At 31.3% G+C, this 20,631-nt stretch overlaps 2 protein-coding genes and 1 long non-coding RNA gene across 4 annotated transcripts; all 3 read right to left on the bottom strand.

Annotated features, from left to right (window-relative positions):
• Positions 1–2,339: 2,339 nt before the first annotated feature.
• LOC101247664 (uncharacterized) lies at positions 2,340–4,173 on the bottom strand. The gene is made up of 2 exons (XR_011211940.1): positions 3,801–4,173; positions 2,340–2,965 (listed from the first exon to the last, which is right to left on the bottom strand). It is a non-coding gene; the product is annotated as an uncharacterized lncRNA (long non-coding RNA).
• A 5,516-nt stretch (positions 4,174–9,689) lies between these two features.
• Positions 9,690–13,334, bottom strand: LOC101248241 (pentatricopeptide repeat-containing protein At4g22760). Its single transcript, XM_004248236.5, has 2 exons — positions 11,297–13,334; positions 9,690–10,230 (listed from the first exon to the last, which is right to left on the bottom strand). Exon 1 carries the CDS (start codon positions 13,196–13,198, stop codon positions 11,465–11,467), a length of 1,734 nt encoding a protein of 577 aa, XP_004248284.1. The 5' UTR covers positions 13,199–13,334; the 3' UTR covers positions 9,690–10,230; positions 11,297–11,464.
• Positions 13,335–14,216: 882 nt separating this feature from the next.
• LOC101244232 (G-type lectin S-receptor-like serine/threonine-protein kinase At4g27290) lies at positions 14,217–19,110 on the bottom strand. Of its 2 annotated transcripts, none has more exons than XM_019215889.3 (8): positions 18,631–19,110; positions 17,461–18,348; positions 17,025–17,150; positions 16,801–16,925; positions 16,511–16,721; positions 16,073–16,310; positions 15,833–15,983; positions 14,217–14,918 (listed from the first exon to the last, which is right to left on the bottom strand). In XM_019215889.3, the coding sequence occupies exons 1-8, from the start codon at positions 18,998–19,000 to the stop codon at positions 14,610–14,612; spliced, it is 2,418 nt and encodes an 805-aa protein (XP_019071434.1). In that variant the 5' UTR covers positions 19,001–19,110; the 3' UTR covers positions 14,217–14,609. The 2 variants fall into 2 exon arrangements, with proteins under 2 accessions (XP_019071434.1, XP_025883638.1); XM_026027853.2 differs by having other exon boundaries at positions 17,461–18,332; positions 18,631–19,109.
• Positions 19,111–20,631: the final 1,521 nt, after the last annotated feature.

Below are 20,631 nucleotides of genomic sequence, written 5' to 3'. Positions count from 1 at the left end.
GGGGTATATCAGCTCTAAATGACAAAGTTTGAGGGATATATTAGACCCTTTTTCCTAAATTGAATAGCTATAACATACTAAATGTGATTCTACGAGTGAAGTTCGAAAAGGTTGAATGTACTTCGACTTTACAAAGTAAGAATATAAACAATGAAAATATCCAACGAAAAAAATTTAATGTAAAGTTGACTCAAAAATTTAAAAAGTTTATATCATTTGATAAGTTGAAGTAACGATATAAACAGCACACAACAATAGATTTTGCATAATATAAAAGGTTTTACCGTTTCATAGACTTTAAAATGTTCAATAATCGTCAAGATATAAGTAAGTCAATAAAATAAGTTGTCACCTAAAAAAGAATGCTATAATTAACTTAACACGCTTTCGTTTCTCAATCATTATAACTATACTTTGCATAATTGTGCTCCATAGCAAAAAAATATGTATATTTAGCTATACATATACAAAAAAAACAGTAATATAATTCGCTATAAATTTACAAAGAAATCAATTGTATAACTCACTATACATACACAAAAGAAAGTAGTTGTATACGAAAAATCAATTGTATAATTTGTGTATGTATAAAACGAGAAAGAGAGAAAGACAAAAGAAAATTGGGCAGAGAAATATTTGTATTGTATAATTATAAATGTATAGAACGAAGAAATATGTATTTGCATGTATATATATAATTTTCTCTCGTTTTATACTTACAGAAACACAATTTTATACATTTCGTTTCTGTTTGTATAAACAAAAGAGATGAGAATAACGAGTGAGATTTAGAAGAGGGAAACGAAAATATATGTATACGGAGATTGTCGAAGCTCTGTAGGGCAGAGTGGGGCAGGGAATAAATAGATAGTTTTCTATGCAGGGCATAGTACAGTTTTTGTGAATGTAAGTTGATTTGCCCCACACCTGCAACATACCTGTGTATATGTCACGAGATGTACTCTCTTTGTCTTAATTTACGTGATATTTTTTATTTTTTGAGTGTCAAACAATTTAAATGTGACTAGAAATTTATACGTGGAATTTTTAAACTTTTTGAAATAAAATTTACATATTTGTAAATAATGAAAAAGTACTATAACTCACAATAATTGACAATTCAAAATACATACATACATACATATATATATATATATATATATATATATATATATATATAAATATGGTCAAAGTTAGACTTATTTGAATTTCATAATTCAAAAAGTATCACATAAATTGAGACGGAGGAAGTATTATTATATTCATGATTACGTGTTTAACATCTGGTGAAAAAATCAACGTATTCAAAACTGAAACAAAAACGGCGTAATCAGCATAGATCGTCGTGAAATGAATCAGATCTCTCTCCTCTAAATTTAACTTGGAGAATAGAAAGAAATCTTTTTAGGAGCGGGTTGTCTCATGAATGAACAATGTTATAATACGTAAATTCGAATTTAATCAAATTTTAATATAGATATTGAATATCGAATTTAAAAAAAAAAATCTCAAAAAAAAACAGTAGTGCTGTTTTTGTCAATTATATTGTCAATCAATCAATGCATGCCTTTTTCCATGATAATATGCTTTGGATTCCAACTTTAGAATAATAATACTAATTTAGGCTTTTGGTAAAGGACATATATGAGCAATTCACATCACATAAAATAGTAGAAAAATTATTTTTATTTTTATTAAAAGACAAACGAAGTTTCCTAAATTAATATTGTCGATTTAAAAAATATTTATTTATTGCGATGAATAATAGAAGAAGAAAAATCTTATTAGCGGCGAACTATCTAGTTACAAATTACCAATAAATTTCTATTTGATATTCTGTGTTAAGTCTCCCATTAGTCGTAGGATGTGAAATTGATTTTTTTTTTTTTGAAAGTTGCTTAAATAGACCTATTTTCTCAAAATTATATTTAAAAAATAGTGAAAAATTTTACTTAGTTATGAAATATATTAGTATTAAATGTAGCAAAATGCACAATAATAGTGAAATACGTTATATTCACGCACACAACGATAATATTATACCTTATATAAGCACATTTAATAAGTGTGTTCCCATAAATATATTATCTCTAACTAACTATATTCATGCAGATAATAAATATATTCACAAATATCAATTATAAAATCCCAAATTATCACTATATTATATAAAATTTAAAAACTACCACTATTTAAGATTGTATCATATAATTTTTTATAAGTTAATTCTCACTTGATAAGCTATCTTTTGTTTACCTAATTGTTGGACACATGCAAAGGAATGTTTATTGGTCTAATCATATAATAATTAAATAAATAACAATATGTACTGAATAAAATTTTAAATTTTTAAACGTTGTTTATTATCAAAAAGAATTTTCACATATTATTACACACTTATTAAAAATCACTCTGAAACAAGGCGGAGCAATTAGTACATGCTCCTTATTTGCTAATAGAAAAAAAAAAAAAAACATAGCTAGGAATTAGCATTATAAATTAATAAGTCCCTAGTCATGTTATACAAATCTTAACTTTTTTTTTTTTAAAATATTAGTTTAAACCAACCACCCAAAATGAAAGGAAAAAAAAATCAGGTTAGGAAATAACTATTTGAATCCATCCATCATTAATCCAGGACTTAATCTAAACATGAGTGAACAAAACTCCATTTGATTGAGAGCTCCATCTCCATCCAAATCTCCTTCAATCAACATGCAAAGAAGTTCTTCATCTTTCAATTCACTTAATCCCATCAAGATTGTGTTCCTTTTCAAGCTTTCAAATGTGATGAGCCCTATACTTACATCCATTAGCATGCAAAAACCATTGCATAGTTCTTCCATGAATCTTTCAACCCCCAATGTGTCAATCATTGAAGGAAAATAATCTTCAAAACCAAAAGGGTCCTCATAATCAACCGCGTCCATGCACGAGATCATAGCTGGTGGTGGAGTTAGAAATTCTGAAAAGAGAATGAGTTGAAACAACATAAGAATGCCATGCCTGGTGAAATTAGGTATTATGTATGACAAGGGAAATTTAGAATTATACAAGAATATCACACTTGAGATTAGAGCAGAGTTGAAAATTCTAACAAGGGAAGTTATGAAATAACGCAATAACATCACACTCAATAAGATTTGACCAGAGTTGAAAACTCTAACGAGAAAAGTCTTATAATAATGCAAGAACAACATCACACTCAATAAGATTTGAGCAGAGTTGAATATTTTGATAAAGAAAGTTAAAATAGTGCAAGAACGTCACACTTAATAAGATTTGAGCAAAATTAAAAAATTTAACAAGGGAAGTCAAAATAATGCAAGAACGTCACACTTGATAAGATTTGAGCAGAGTTAGAGTTAAAAATTCTAACAAGAGAAGTTAAAATAATGCAAGAACATCGCACTCAATAAGATTTGAGCAAAGTTGAAAGTTTTAACAAGAGAAGTCAGAATGATGCAAGAACATCACACGTAATAAGATTTGAGTAAAATTGAAAATTCTAACAAAAAAAAGTTAAAATAATGCAAGAACGTAAGATTTGAGATGAATTGAAAATTCTGACAAGAGAAATTAAAATAATGCAAGAACTCACACTTAATATTTTAACAGAGTTAAAAATTCCAACAAGAAAAGTTAAAATAATGCAACAACGTCACACTTAATAAGATTCGAGTAAAGATAAAAATTCTAACAAAGAAAGTTAAAATAATGTAAATAAAGCTACACCTAATACGATTTGAGTAGAGTTGAAAATTCTGACAAAGGAAGGTAAAATAATGCAAGAATGTCACCTTTTACCTCTGCAATAACAGCTTCCTTTATATCAAACTTGAAATTCGAACTGATCGAGCTTTCTACGAAAAAAAACAACAACATACAACAACCTTACACCTTTTTACTATACTGCAAAAGCTTCCCTTATGTCAACAAAAAAAAAAATTTTGGCCCTTATTGCGATATATGATTTAATTGAACCTCGATAAATGTAAGAGCCAATGTAAAAATAGTCCTTTTATGTGACGAAAGAGATGGTAGAAAAAAAGAAAAGCTGGCAAAATAGACTATATATATATATTGTGAATGATTAAATTTATTGTTACTAACCACAAAATAATTGTACGACAATATATATGATGATTATATTACTTATATATATTTATATATGATTAAATATGTTATATATTTTTGTTGCTTATAATTGCTATAAAGTTCACCTTCCTGGAAGTTACATGGAAATTAGTGGAATCATAGATCATTTGAAAACAAAATTAATTTGTCTTGTGATAAAAAAAAAAGTTTTGTTTTTTTAATTTTTAGTGAGTATTTTGTACTGAATCATTCTTTCTTTTTATTGATTAATTCAAGATGATAAAGATGTTTGTGGACAAAATTATATTGGTCCCTAAGTTATAATTGAAATAGAACGAATCTCAAAAGATTATATTATCTGAATTTGGATTTTTTTTTTGCAAAATATTGATATAAAGTTGAAATCATTATTAATGTATCAATTTATGTGTAACACATGCATTAATAGTACAGAAGTAGAAAATTCTACAATGACGTGTCACAATATAAAAACAGTAGAATAATATATATAGATATAAAAAGATCGAATTCATAAATAAATTTTTATTTTATTAGGTTTTTTTTTTTTATAATATGTTCCTTTTAAACACTGTTGGCTGATTTTGATCGACTTTTCTATTGTAAATGTCTTTAATTGTGTTTGTATTGTAATGATTTTGATTGAAGGAATGAAGACAAACTGTGTTAGTCTCATTTTCGAACAGTTTTACAATCAATTGGACTAATATGTTCTGAACAACATATGTATCTTCTAACAATACTCACAAAATATGGTCCCACATCAGCCAACAATGTTTAAAAGAAACAAATTATGAATAGTTCAATGATTCAATAGGAAAATAACATAGTTGAAGAGAAAATCCCAACGAGTTTAAGAATATGTTTATGTATTTGACATAATAAAAATAATGAGAATCGATCTGTAATATACATGCATAAAATAAAAAAAATCTTGCTTAATTAAATAATGTATTTTTATATATGTATATATAAAGAAATGTCATTTGACACCCCTTACTACTGATTAATTATACAAAAATCATTTATGTAATCGGATCAATTTGTTAAGTATATAGTTAAAGATAATTAATATAGTTCATAACTAGATGTCTTGATAAATTTGCACGCATACAACTCAATTAATTGCACAAGGTATACATATGATTCCTCTAACTAACAAAAATATAAGATAGTTTCATCCCGCGATATTTGGATAAATAATAAAAAATTAATCACACCACACCGTGTTTAAGTTGATTTATAGCGTCTTTGACCAACTCACATTGTAACTAATTTTACGAAATACTAGCCAGTTTGTTATATTTCACATGCATAGGTATCAAATAACTTTATTTCACAAATAAAAAAATTACATTTGAGAAATTACTTAATACTTTTTTATCCCGTGATATTTGAAAGTTAAAATTTATATGATTCTTTAAATCACTTAGATGCAAAATAGAATGATTTTTCTTTTCCAACAAAACTGACAGAATTCAATTGAACAAAAGTGACCATGAAACTAACTGAAATATGAACTAACAAATAATTAGAAGGCAACTTCTTGACACACATGATCATTTTTTTTTTTGATTTGTGTGTGTTATTCTTGTCGAATATCTCAGAAAAAGACTACTCAAGACTTAAGGACACATAATAAAATAATTTAATTTGTTTTCTCTGTATCGTTTCAATTTTTTCGAATGTCCCCAAAGAGACTACATGTGACACTTTGGGACATAGAGTAGAATGTGATTATTTTTGTTTTTCATTTTCTTTTGAAAAGACTAGTAAATAGAATATCTAAATAGTAAAGATTCCCTAGCACAAACTTCTAAAAAATGATTAGACAAGACATCTATTATTAGTTTCTAAACGTCTCAAATTTGAGTATTAAATATAAAAAAATATTATTTTTGATATATAGTGCTTTAATATTAGTCTTATTCCGTAACGTTGATCCTTTAATAGGGATTTTATTACTTTAAAGATGAGATTTAATTATTTGATACAACTAATTAGATCGAATCAGTTAAATTTTTAAATAAATATCGAACATCAGAAAAGAGCAAGAAAACGATTGAATAAGAAATATGGTACCACATCAGGCCAGAGTTTATCATTAATGGAAGTTTCATTGAGGCTTCCTCCATGATTCATTTTTCTAAATAAACACGTGCGTAAAAGTGGATGATAAGAATTATTCCGTAAATTTTGTCTTTTTCTAAAATTTTAGATATCTTAAATTTTTTTGAACCGTTGATAAATATTTATTTATATCGATATTTACATCAAATTGTATTACCCGATAAGCGTGTTAAATGATAAGTCAAGCTATAACTACATATAAATTAGTCGTAGTTGAGTCATAAAATTGTATATAAAATACACTTGTTTTGTAAGTGAGTAAATTTATTTCTATAATACATATATTCGATTTTAAATTTGACCTCAAAATTTTATAGTGCACAAATAGGCACTTTAACTATCCTATCTTTCAATAAATAAACACGCGATTTTTGGAGCCAAAGTGCGTGAAATGCAAGCGCTCCCAAGTGTATTAGTGAGTCAATCAGTGGCTGCCAACTAACTAAACATTTTACATGTCTTTTTTTTAAAAAAAAATAAAATCTTACATGTCATTTTGAAACTAAAAAAAATTAAAATTAATTTTAATCAATATAAAAGAGATTTATTAAGGGTAGAATTGTCTTTTCAACATTTTTTTACCTTTATGGGCCTAAAAAATTATCCCTCACTCGTGCAGAATGCATTTCACGCATTTTGCCAGGTAGAAATCGTGTGTTTATTTATTGAAAGATGGGGTAGTTAAAGTGCCTATTTGTGTACTATGAAAGTTTGAGGTCAAAATTAAAATTTGTAGCCAAGTTTAGGATTCAATATATGTATTCCTAAAAGGTATGTAGAATACTTTTTTCCTTGTCACACGATGGTAAATCTGTTTCTTGAAGATCTCGCTTATAAAAGATGATTTAAAACAAAAAAAAAATTTAATATACTAAGCTTTTACTATGCGCATAATCCAAAATAAAATCCATATCGAGTCTATTGCACCAAGTATTACTTTACATTTCTACGAAAAATTATATATTTTCAATTTTGTAATCACACGTACGACTTTGTACCATTGCTCCAAAAATCCCTTTTTCTAAAAGATAACTAAACAATGATGGAAAAGTAAAAGAAAAAAAAAGACAAATTTACAGATTCAATTGATATTTCTTAGTAGTACATGGATTTGGTTGAAGATAACTAGAATTCATGGTCTTTTTATAAAACTAGATATTCGTGCATTTAGTTAAAAGACATAATATATAAATATATGTCATTTAATTTGACTTTAAATCATATTTATGTTCTTCAATTTTGGGTGTGCATAAGGAGACAGTTAAATTTACGTAAAGTTGAACAAATAGAGACAGATGGATCGCCCATACGCGGTCAACGAACTCATACTAATGCTAGGACTTGTCGCAAGCTAATTCGGAAATGAAAGAAGTCTACCGAAAGCCCTTGGTACTTGTCTGATCAATCATCCTACCTGACAATCCTACCGAAAGCCATTTTTCGTCCTATGTGTGTGTGTCACGTAAGATTCATGTGTCTATTTGTTCAAGTTCATACAAGTTTAAATGTGGACTTGTGCCTATCCAAAGTTGAAGGGCATAAATATGAAATAAGGTCAAGTTACAGAACACGTTTATATATTATGCCTAGTTAAAAGTTGAGTTGTTTAATAATTACCTAGAGAAGGATCAATTTTCGCTAAGTGTATTTTTTCCTTTTTGCAATTATCCTATAGCACTTTGACTAATTTCATAAAATACACGCTAATCTGCTATCTTTATTATATAGCTTTATCTATCAAAACTCGAACATTTTCATCTCCAAAAGAATTTAAACATTAAGATTTTATAATTTTTATTAACCCATTTCATTGATTACAAACTTTTCTCCTAACACAATTGACATAATTAATAAAAATAAACTAAATTGAAATTTTAACTCAAATAAATTGGGAATGTAACTTGTGACATTGTTGAGAATTGGGACAATGAATAAAATGAAATTTCTTTTTGTTCTTTGTTTTCAACAGATAAACACTGAAGATTCCCTGGGACAAACTTCTAAAAAATAATTTGACAACACATCAATCACTATAAACTATAGTATAATTAAAACGTTTTTAGTTTGAGTTTATTTTTTAAACAAAAAATTCATTCTTAATACATAGTATTTTATTCTTAAATAGGACTTGTGTGATATGATTGATTCTTTGATAATGAGTAGGTTTACATTTTTTTTTATAGTCAAATTAATTAAATATCAAAATAGATAAGATTTAAAAAGAAAAATAGAATAAAGAATCTCCATTTTTTAAGGTTCGTATATTACATTATTTGGGTCTAACTAAGCTTCCTTCAAGATTAACTTACTAGGGTTAAATGATAGGTTTAAGATATAACCATATATTAACTAATCATGGTTAAGTCATAAAATTATGTATAAGGATATTTGTCTTTGTATTTAATGTTTGACATAAATATCGAGTGTGAGTGAGTAAAAACAAGTTTATATGAAAGGTCTAGTTAAAAAAAAATTCGTTATTAGTCGACCGCAACTCTTAACGTTGCATTAAGATATTGCCTCAATAAATTGTGGGTATAATATATGAATGTCATTTAATTTAGTCTAAACTGACATTTATGTATAAATATACATTCAAATTTGTAAAAAATTGAACGAATAAATACATCGTTCTATGTGACATCCTACATGACAATTTTGTATCCTATGTGGTGTTTTATGTATATTATGTTACGTTAGATGTATGTATCTACTTATACGGTTTTATAGCACAATCAAAGTTTAAATGTATAGATATTAGTTGAAATTAAATTTAAAAATATATTTACGTAAAACACCTAAAATGTAACTAATTTTTAACTCGAAAACGTGAAGTTGGAATCACTAGTAATTATGAATTAACAAGTGCAACTTATGTTGCAACTTCTAACTAACAGGTAGATTTTAAATTTATTAATTGACGGTATAAATAATATTTATATAATCAAATTATTTTTAAGTATTTAAAGGCAATTAATATAGTTTATTATAATTATACTAGATATGAGAATTCGTGCTAGCATGAATTCAATATATGTTGTTTTTTCAGTATCAATTTATGTAACACAGCTAGAATTCAGAGAATCGTTCAAATCTTTATGTGATTTTTAAATATCATAAATTATTAATTATTAATTATTATAATTTATAGTACTTTCCTTTAAATATTTCAAATAATATAATATTAATCCCTATGTCCTAATTTATATGGCACAAATGAAATTTCGAAAGTCCATCAAATTTTTATATATTTTCCATACATATGAGGTTGTTAGTTATTGTGATTTACAGTGGGTTTTACATCATTTTAGATAAATATTACATTTTCTCAATTTATGCGACACAATTAGAATTTCGAGAGTTAATTGAATTTTTTGTGTAATTTAATATTTTATATTATTAATTATCGTGATTTATAAGACTTTTATGTTATTTCCAAAATATCCAAAAAGACTAAAAAAATAAGATAAAATAAATTAAAACGAAAGAAGTACAAAACTTACATAAATGCCTTGACAAGTAATAGACAGGTCGATCAAGAGGTACCTGCTTCTAGACTTCTCTATATAGTAAAATAAATATTATTTGGATCAACTAGAATACCTTTGATTAATTCTACGAGATACTTGCTTCGTTTCACCGATGTAACACAAGTACAGGGTAACTTTATAGATGAAGAAAATCACCTTGTGTTTAAGTAGATAATTACGATGTCTCAATCATCTTATGCACGCCTTAACTAATTTTACAAGATACCTGCTAATCTATTACAGCCTTACCGGATAACTCACTGCAACAAGAAAAGGGCTTTAGCGGCAACAACAATCGCAACTATATTGTTTACCTTCAACATTGAGAGTGCACACATGAACGTGATATCTCAAGTGACACAACTAAACACTCCGACTCTTCTCTACTGTGTCTTGTGGACATCAGATACTACTGTGATATATAAATTTTGGAGGTGCCTCGATGATTCTTTTGCTGTTGCAATTGAGTCAAAATACAGTGTATCATATACTTTCTTAGGAGGAACAACAAAAAAATATCAAACTCTTGCACAAGAAGATTTGTATCCCAAAAGCAAATGAAAGCAAATAAGTGGTGTAAAATTTAAAGAGGGTGCGGACAAAGAAGGAGCTGAGGGTATATCGGAAACCTCTCTACCTTCCAAGGTAGGGGTAAGGTCTGCATACACGCTATCCTCTCCAGACCCCACTTACGAGAATATACGCTATCCTCTTCAGATCCCATTTATGAGAATATACTAGGTATATTGTTGTTGTGGGCCGAGTAAGGAAACTAAGGAACTCCGAGGGGTTCAACTACCATGTAAGTGGGGATCAAAATGTCAAGAATCACAATCATGTCTTAACAAACAAAGACGGTGCTCTTGACAACTATCAGACTGAACTACTTGTAGTTTTTAGCGCACAAACCCGAGATTATATGATATGAAGATTCTAACTTACATTGATTCAACGCGTCCCTCAGATGACACATCATGTAAATTTTATACATTCAAACGATACTCTTATCATATATATTCAGCAGAATCATATTGTTGGCATGAATGATGATCTATTCACTGATTCTGGCTTCTTTTGAGCAGTCACAAATATATATATGACCACACAGACACACTTACAAAAACTGACACTACAAAGAAGAGAACATTTGGTGGGAAAAGAACAGAAAATGAGTAAAATTATTGCACAAAGAAAAATCTAACCAAAAACTACAAGAAAACTGAGATGTAGGTAAAATTTTGGTTTGAATAGGAAAAACAAACACTAAATTAGCACAACTCAATGAAAATCAAATAGCAAACCCCCGAAATTTTACTTCAGCAGCAAAGTCACAGATGAAATTCACCAAAAAGAGAAAAGGGAAGAAGGACAAGAAGAGACCAGCATGCAAGAAAAGCTAGAAAAGTAAAGGCCTCATGCATATTTACCATGATAAGATTTACTTAACGCTAGAAAAGGACTTCGTAAATAACGATCAATAAGAATGCAAACTTTGAAGATCTATATAGTCAGAAACATACCTCCAATAAACGGTCATCTTCATCAAGTAATTCCCCGTTGAAGCAAATGGTGGAAGGGAAGTCATTCTAACCAGTCATCGCATTACTTTTCTATCATGGATGAAGTTAACAGAGTTCACATACACTAAAGTGATACAGTTGGAATCACGTCATTGCAAAGAAGACCTCCTAAGCTTTTACTTCTTCCATCCAACTGCAACCAGGCAATTTGTTGTATCCCTTTTCTTCAACACCTTTTCTCAACCTCTCAGCATCATCCCACCTTCCCGAAGAAGCATAAATATTTGCAAGAAGAGAAAGATATCCAGAACTGTCAGGTTCCAACTCTATACAACGTGTCGCTGCGATCTCTCCAAGCTCTAAATTGTTATGCAAACTGCAACCAAGAAGCAATGCACCCCACACACCAGCATGAGGCTGTATTGACATGCTTTTAATCAACCCATGTGCTTCTTCTAACCGCCCTGCCCTACTTAAAAGGTCAACTACTATAGCGTAATGGTCAACTGAGGGAGAAAGACCATACTTCTGTAAGGAAATAAAACAACGGTATGCTTCTTCTACCATTCCAATGTGACTGTAGGCAGTCAATATCCCTGTGATTGTGACTATGTTTGGGTTAATTTCAGCATTCATCATCTCATCAAACAACTTGATGGCATCATTAGCCCTACCATTTATTCCACATCCCAGTATCATGGCAGTATATGCTACCAAATCTTTCTTTTTCAAGCCGTGGAACAGCTTGTGAGCTTTATCAATACTTCCACATTTTGCATAAAGGTCGATCAAACTAGTGGCCAAGAAGTCATCCATTTGAATTCCAGTTTCATGAATGAACGACTCAATCCAAGAACCAAACTTTAGATCTCCCAGCTGAGAACAAGCAGAAATAGCACTTGCCAAAGTCATTTCATCAGGTTGCAAATCTAATTGAAGCATTTCATTGAACAGCTGCAGAGCCTCTTTTGCCCGGCTGTTTTGAGCATAACAAGCTATCATGGCATTATATACTACTTGATCTTTCTTACGTAATTTTCCAAAGAGTTCCTCAGCAGATTCAACATCTCCATTTTTTGAGTATCCCGAAATCAATATGATATATGAAACATTATTCTTTTTGTCCATTGCCTCAAAGAAACTGCGTGCAAACTCTATCTTCCCACACTCTATATATCCGCTAATCATTGCATTCCAAGAGGCAGAACTTCTCTCCGGCATCTGTCTAAACAATGCATTTGCCCGCTCTATATTCCCCATCCTCGCATACCCAGACACCATGGAGTTCCACGAAATAACATCCTTCTCCGGCATCTCATCAAAAACACTTTGTGCCATTGTTAAGTCACCAGATTTGACATATCCACCTAACACTGAATTCCACGATACAATATTTTTCTCAACCATCTCATCATCAAAGATGCTCCGGGCAAAATCCATATTACCTACTTTCGAGTAAAAATCTACTAGAGCTGTCTGCACATAAACAACATTACAAAAACCATACTTAAAAACTTGTGCATGAATCGATATCCCACCAGACCTATACAAAATCCTTGCACAAGCCTTTAAAGCAGACGATACAGCAAATGTACTCGGACTAAGTCCACATCTCTGCAGTTCTCCATATAAATTAACAGCCTCCCTGAACTGACAATGCCTAGAATAGAATCGAATGGTAGACGCCACCGAGAACACATCTAAATTTTGCAAATGACTGAGGACTAGTTTAATATAGTGTGAGGTATAATAAGTGCAACTACTTGCAGAGTTGATTATCTGCTGAACTAGCAAGGACTCAAGATCAAAAAGACCATTAACAAGTATTGCAGCATGTATTTGCTTTGTTTGATTCATTTTCATACGCTTAGCCAACAACATAGCAACTTTAGACGCCAACATCGCTAAACATTTAGGGTTTTGGGCAACAAATGCCCAAAATCACAACTTCGAAAGCAGAAAATTCATAGTAATAATTTCGTTTTCCGAATAATGTAAATACTTACATTTTTAGTTAAATCTCTGCCTGGTTGCTTCTCGGAATCTGCAATAAAATTGTCAAAAAACATTGTTGCAGATCTTGATTATCAGATCTGTATTTGGAGCTGTCTGTAATGGCGGAAACATGACGGGTCTGAAATCGGGTCAAAAACGACCCGGATAGAGGTTGAAGATGAACTCTTGGGGTTCCAAAAACTTATATAGTTTTGGGCATAAATTACGTAAGCAAACATATATTAGTTAATTATTTAACATAGCTATAATTTAATAAATTACTTTTCGTCGCTTATATATAGTCATATTTTTGTATGACACGTCTATAATTCGATTATCCATGATTCGTATATGTTTACCCTAGCTATTTATATACGATATGTTTATTTTATCAGTATATGATTTGTAAATACATTTGATTTATACAAGTTCTGATGTATAAAATTTAGAATTTGTATATATACTTACCATGTTTGTATTGGCGAGTGAACTAGACAAACGAAATTGTCTAATCAAACGAAACCATAATTATGAAGCATAATTAGACAAATTATATCTAACGAGACTTATAAAGTTTAATCTCTCTGATATTTATAAAATTTCCTCAAAAAATAATGGGCCATAGTAATTACTTTTTGAGGAAGTTTTGCACTCGTTGTCGTTCAAATGAATTGGTGTTTTATTTTTAAAAAAATACTTGATGTAACACATTAGAGTTTCAAGCGAATGTTAGGGATATCGAAGTGATAAGTATAATTTCATTCTAAACCAGAGATATTGAGTCCAAATCTTGGAAAATGAGACACCTTTGATTGGGAGCTTGTAAACTCCAAAATGGGATTTATCTGATGCAATCAATTCGATTAGCTCTCAAAATATATATCGAATATGAGATAGAAAATAGAAAAAAATTGGACAAGAGATCTTTTTCTTTTAGGTACATCATTCAATTTCTTCTGCCACGATTTAACTGAATTTAAAAAGTATCTAACTATTATAAACCCAATGTTCCAACTCCTCATAATAGGCCAATTTCTTATGTACATTACAATATATAAAGAATGACTAAACAAAAAATGACAATTTGGTGTACTAAGCTACTGTTATGCGTGGAATCTTAAGAAGGGTCAAATCACATTGAGTCTATATATTGTACGCAATCTCACCTTGCTTTTCCTATTTCCATGTTTTGAATCCATGACCTCCTGGTCGCATGACTGAAACTCTTACTATTGCTCCAAACCCCCGGCAAGAGCCTATTGTCGTGACTTGAACCCTTGACCTCCTGGTCACACGACCTTGCGAGTTTATATTTTGTCTATCTTGCTTCAAGAATTGTTAGTGAAAGTTGATTGTCAGTAACACATCTTTCATCAGTTGATTCATTTGATTGATTAGTTGAATCCCTCTCTATGAAGAAACCAGGCTGCTTTGGTTGAGGCAATTCCACACCATCATTGCTTAACCAGAAAACTGCTGATGCCATTGTAGGTCTATCTTCTGGGAGTTTTTGTACACACAATAAACTTACTTGAATACATCTCAACACTTGTGATTCAACATATGAGTCTTTTAAACATTCATCCATTAGTTCCAATGCATTGCCTTCATTCAATAGTAACCATGCCTGAAATGGTTTTTTTTACGAAAAACATAGTTATACAAATGCATTTCGTAAAAAAGAGGCTACAACGTGCCTCGGTCATCATGAATCATACATTTGTATCAGTAAAAGAGAGGCTATGTGGACTAGTACAATGCCTTAGTCTCGTCTGCATTATGAGGATTCGTCATGAATTGACTAGTTTTATAGTGGCTTCTAGGTTCTAGCCTACCGCGATCCTCTTCCTTTATGGGGGTTTGAGACCGGTAATATGAGTAACCTCAGGCAGGTCAAGTTTTCTGATGGAAAACAGGCTATAATATCTACTAGAACGCCTGTGAGGATTCGTCATGAACTGACTCGTTTTATACTGGCTGCTGCTACCCTGCTGCAACCCTCTTTGTGGGAGCTTGGGACCGGCAGTGTGAGTAAGCTCAGGCGGTGGCTACTACAATGCCGTGGTCATCATGAATTATACATTTGCATTAGTAAAAGAAAGGCTATGTTGACAAAAACGCCTCAGTCCCGTCTGCATTATGAGGATTCGTCATGAATTGACTAGTTTTATGCTTGGCTGCTAGCGTATTGTGACCCTCTTACTTTATAGAGGCTTGGAAATGGAAATGTAAGGCTATAACTACTACTACAACACCTTGGCTCCAACTGTATTATGGGGCTTGGGACCGGTAATATGAGTAACCTCAGGCAGGTAAAGTTTTTTAACGAAACAGGCTATAACAACTACCACAACGCCTCAGTTACGACTGTATTGTGAGGATTCAACATGAATTGACTAGTTTATACTGGTTGCTACCTTGCTGCAACCCTCTTCCTTTATGGGAGCTTGGGGCCGGTGATGTGAGTAAGCTCAGACATGTCGAGTTTTTTGGAAAAGAAATGATGCTAAAGGATAAAAATTTAGTGCTATATGTACTTACATGTCCCAAAAGATTATGATGATGACTCAAATGATGAAACTTCCTGTTCTTTCTGCCACTGACAATTTCGAGTAAAAGCACGCCAAGGCTGAAGACATCAGATTTCACTGAATATTTCCCATCGACAGCATACTCCGGAGACATGTATCCGCTGCACAATGCATCAAATTTAAGTTGATCAACTTGTTGATTGTAACAATCAAAAGAAAAAATCTATCACAGATGGTTTATAAAACTTACTATGTTCCGATTACTCTCCTTGTTTTACCTTCCATTTGGTCCGCGCCAAATATTTTAGCTAGACCAAAGTCAGAAATCCTTGGATTCAAGTCAGTATCCAACAATATGTTGCTGGCTTTCAGGTCCCTGTGTATAATTCTTAATCTCGAATCCTGATGCAGATAGAGAAGGCCTCGAGATATTCCCATCGCGATTTCATAACGATTACTCCAAGAAAGTGATTCTTTTCTGTTTGGATCTGCAATATATAAAATGTCAGTGAAAATCCTCATTCATTCATTTCATTAGTAGGTTGCTCAGGTTGTCCAAAGATGCCTCCGCGCCCATGTTGGATCCTCCAGAAGTAGTGCATCTTTTGAGGATCCGACACTGGTGCAACATCATTTTTGGAGGATACGAGCAACATAGTGTAAAGGTGACTAGTCGAGAGAACCGGACCAAAAATGAAATAGTCCAAGCTATTGTTTGGCATATACTCATATATCAGCATCCTCTCTTCTCCTTCAAGGCAACAACCTAAAAGCTTGACAAGATTCCTGTGTTGTAGTTTGGATATCAGTATCAGTTCGTTTTTCAACTCTTGAAGACCTTGTCCTGAGTATTCCGAGAGCCTCTTCACCGCTATCTCAGGTCCATTTCGTAGTTTCCCCTGAATTATTTTTCAAAAACAAAGTGTTAACTATGCCTTTTTTTAAGCTATAAATTCGACGATGGGATAGTTATTGTACCTTATAAACAGGCCCAAAGCCACCTTCTCCAATAATATTAGCAGAAGAGAAGTTCTTAGTGGCGTTAGCAACAGTAACTAAATCGAACAATGGTAACTCCATATCGTCTGCTCCAACTTGCCTACCTGTAAAATGAGCAATCAATTGGTTTACATACATTAGTCTGATACAAATAGAACGTTAGCAACACGATCTTTTGATAACGATGAATAGTAGTTGTTTACCTTTAGTCTTTTTTCTTCTGTGGAATAATGCACACCAAGCTAGAAGGCTGAGGATACAAGTCGCGGCTACTGCTGATACGATTGCAGTCAGCCTTGACTTCTTTTTCTTTCGTTTCTTGTCTTGATCTGTCGATAAGTAAGTACATAATCAATCAGAAAATTCCAACATTTCATAACAAATATGATTCAGATTCATGAGTTCCCAACAGAAATTGTAGACTAAAAGAAACAGGCAACGCTCCGTCTTTGAGTGACAGAGAACAATGCACCAACACACATCCATAGATGTTTTTTCTGTTGACTGAAGATACCACGAGCTAACTATCGAGACTTTTGACTATCTAGATACATACTTGCTGAAATTTTACATACATGTTTTTCGCCACGTTCCACAAGATCAAGTTAGAGAAACGAAAAAACAGTAAGTAGTTATTACCTACTTCTGAAGCAGCCACTCTTACAAACAGGTCCTGCTGATTTGGACTAAGTTCTCTGATATCGATGAGGTCTCCGAACCAGAGTAAGCATCCACTTCCACCATCTCGAACATCCATATTTGAGTAGGCTGTACAGTTACAATCAGCCAAGCACAACTTTCTGCATTCCTCAAGTCCAATGCTCTCGTTAAACCATGATTTCCGCGTATCAGGCACTTTAATCCCTGTAAACTTCCTAAATCCATCTTGCTGACACGCCAACGGAGTCCTCCTAACACATCCACTAGACCAGTCAGCTGCATCCCATTCCTGTGGATACTTAGGCACGAAACCCCTCAGACAGTCACACGGGGGCGAGTTGTTAATAACACATCTTGCATAAGGACCACACAACGCGAAACGATCACAGTTATCAAACTGTGCTGTCAAATAAAGGAACCAACTCTGCGTACGATCGATCCAGGTATAGTGATTTATCAATCCTCCAGGGGTTAGTACCACCCTGGTGAGCATTGATCCATTCTTAAGATCATATCTGTAATATACTTCCTCCTGATTCAGTACAAAACCGAACGTAAAATACGTATTCGGTTGCAAACTAGGACTCCCACTAAATGCTAAACCATTCCAGGGACCTGAACTAAATGCAATTGATGAACCTTTCCATACAAATAACTGTGGATACCCCTGAACATCCATCCTGTCAACAAATTCACCTATTCCAGGATCATCAGGACTCTTCCACGACGACATGTACCAATCCATGCCCGTTACCAAGTTCCGCCCAAGCTTCATTCCAGGTAACAGAGTATCCCCTGGATAATCGAAACTCTGCCAGGCGAAAAACTCAGGCCTGTTTTCATTTTCTTCCCTGATGACAAGATTACCTGATATCAGATTACATTAGTTTAACTCCATATGTTTAAAAGTATACTAAAAGTACTATAAATTGCAGTTCTCATATCAGTATCGTTAAAAAAACATGTTAAAATGTTGATCAAAGTTCATTCAGTTTAATTCTCGAGAAACAAAACATGACAACTATTTCAGGACTGAGCTTCAATTCCAGGCAACAGAGTATCCCCTGGATAATCAAAACTCTCCCAAGTGACAATATCAAATCAGATTAACTCAATATTTTTTCAAAAACGAAACATGACAAGTATTACCTGAATCTAACAATCTTGCTATTGGATTCTTCAAGATTGTTGATGAATTCGCTGACCAAATCGTCACGTTAGTACTATCAACAAGTACTAATATTCCATCAGGATTGATCATCAACACACCTGAACTATCACTCAACGGATTATTTCTATTAGCAACCCAAACAACAGTTCCAGTTGATATTTTCTTGTACCATATACCAACATATCGATTCGTCGAATTTCCAGGCCTGAAAAATCCAAGTTCATAAACACCACCTGATGAAACAATTGTGTCACCATCTTTAATTGATTTATCAATAGTTATGGTGTCTAATGCTAGTACAATTGAAAAAAATTTGAAGTAAATGAATAAAAAAGCTAGAAATTTCATGGATTCAAATTTTTTATGTTATAAAAAAAACTTTATAGTATAATAATTGATGGGACAAAAAATTGTATAGTATAAAGTGTTAGGTTGAAAAATGTTTCATTTCTTGGATGGCAACATGTTTTAATATTATTAGAAGTAATATGTCATTAAGACATGTCTAATTAATATCACTTTTGGTCCCTCCATAATTAATAAATTCTATTTTGGTCTTTTATTAGATATATAACTCGACATATTTAACCTTCAGTTAGTCGAAATGTTTGATTTTGATCCTTTTATGTAGGAAAGACGTTTACTTGGGTTTGATGTGCATGAGCAAAGTTGTTTTTTTTTTAGAAGAACCAATTTTCACGAGGTAATGGTAAGGTCAGTGTATTTGGACTATTTTTACAAGTATACTGCTCTAGATATGAAATAACGATAAAAAGTTTAACATAACGTAGGAGTGATTATCAGAATTTTTACTAATGGAGTTCAAAGTATAAAATTGTAAACACACGGGAAAATGAAAGGGAATTCAGTATCTACTATATATACTTTAAAAATAATTATAATCATATATAAACACTATAATATTCGTTTTGGATGAACCTCTTGGCCCTATGTAGCTCTGCATTTAGTAATTACATGACAAAACGATTAATAATTTTGAGAATTTGTAAATAATTCGAGAGAGAAGAGATCAGAAGTGCATATTTCAAGTGAATATAAGGTTAAATGTGTTTAATAAAGTATTACATGGACCAAAAATAGAATTAATTAATAATTCAGGGACCAAATGTGCTATTAATCAATCAAATATTATACTATATGAATTAAGGTCAATAGCTGCTGCTTTAATTTATTTTTCTTTGATCATTTGAATAATCTTATTTGTATTAATGGGTCAAATTGCAAGTATTATTTTGACTTTGATATTAATGAATTATAACTTTTTAAATTTAATTAGTTGAGAATTGAAGAATATAGTCGGCTATAAAGTTAAGAAAATTAATTTAATATTAAGTTTTTCTTATTTCTATTAGCAATCGTTTAATTAGGAAAAGGAAATTGCTGATAATCGAATTGTATTTTAATTCAGATAGAAAAAGAGAATAGAGGATAATTAAGATGTGAAATTTGTAAAAAAGTGATAGTGACTATGTATTTTGTGGCTACAAAAATACCGTAACGTATATATGTGAGATCAGAAATTTCAAAAGTCTTATTTTTTTTTGTTAAAAGAATGTGTCTATCTGTGTTTAGTAAGTTTTTAAGTCCAATATTTATACGCTAAATTGTCATTCTACTAGAAATTTAAAGACATATTAAAAATCACAAGATTCAAACGATATATTGATATGTAAATAAGCATTCTTTACATTAATATCACAAGTTTTAATATAATTATTATATGGTTAAATTTTGTATCACGTTAAACTAATATAAATAAATCAAACATTATGAATTATTTTTCTTTCTTGATTATCATGTTTCATCAAATAGCGCCTCGTAAAATAAAATAGACAGAATAATTAACTAGTAAAAATCGCTCCCTTCATTTTATTTTAACCGTCATTTTAACTTAAAAAAATATCTCAAAATTATTATCACTTCGTTAATTTTAGAAATAGATGAAATAATTAACTAGT

This window comes from Solanum lycopersicum, chromosome 10 (genome assembly GCF_036512215.1).
Source record: "Solanum lycopersicum chromosome 10, SLM_r2.1".
In the NCBI taxonomy this organism is placed as follows: Eukaryota; Viridiplantae; Streptophyta; class Magnoliopsida; order Solanales; family Solanaceae; genus Solanum; species Solanum lycopersicum.
Note: the sequence above shows the minus strand (reverse complement) of the source record. Positions and strands in the feature narration are given on the sequence as shown.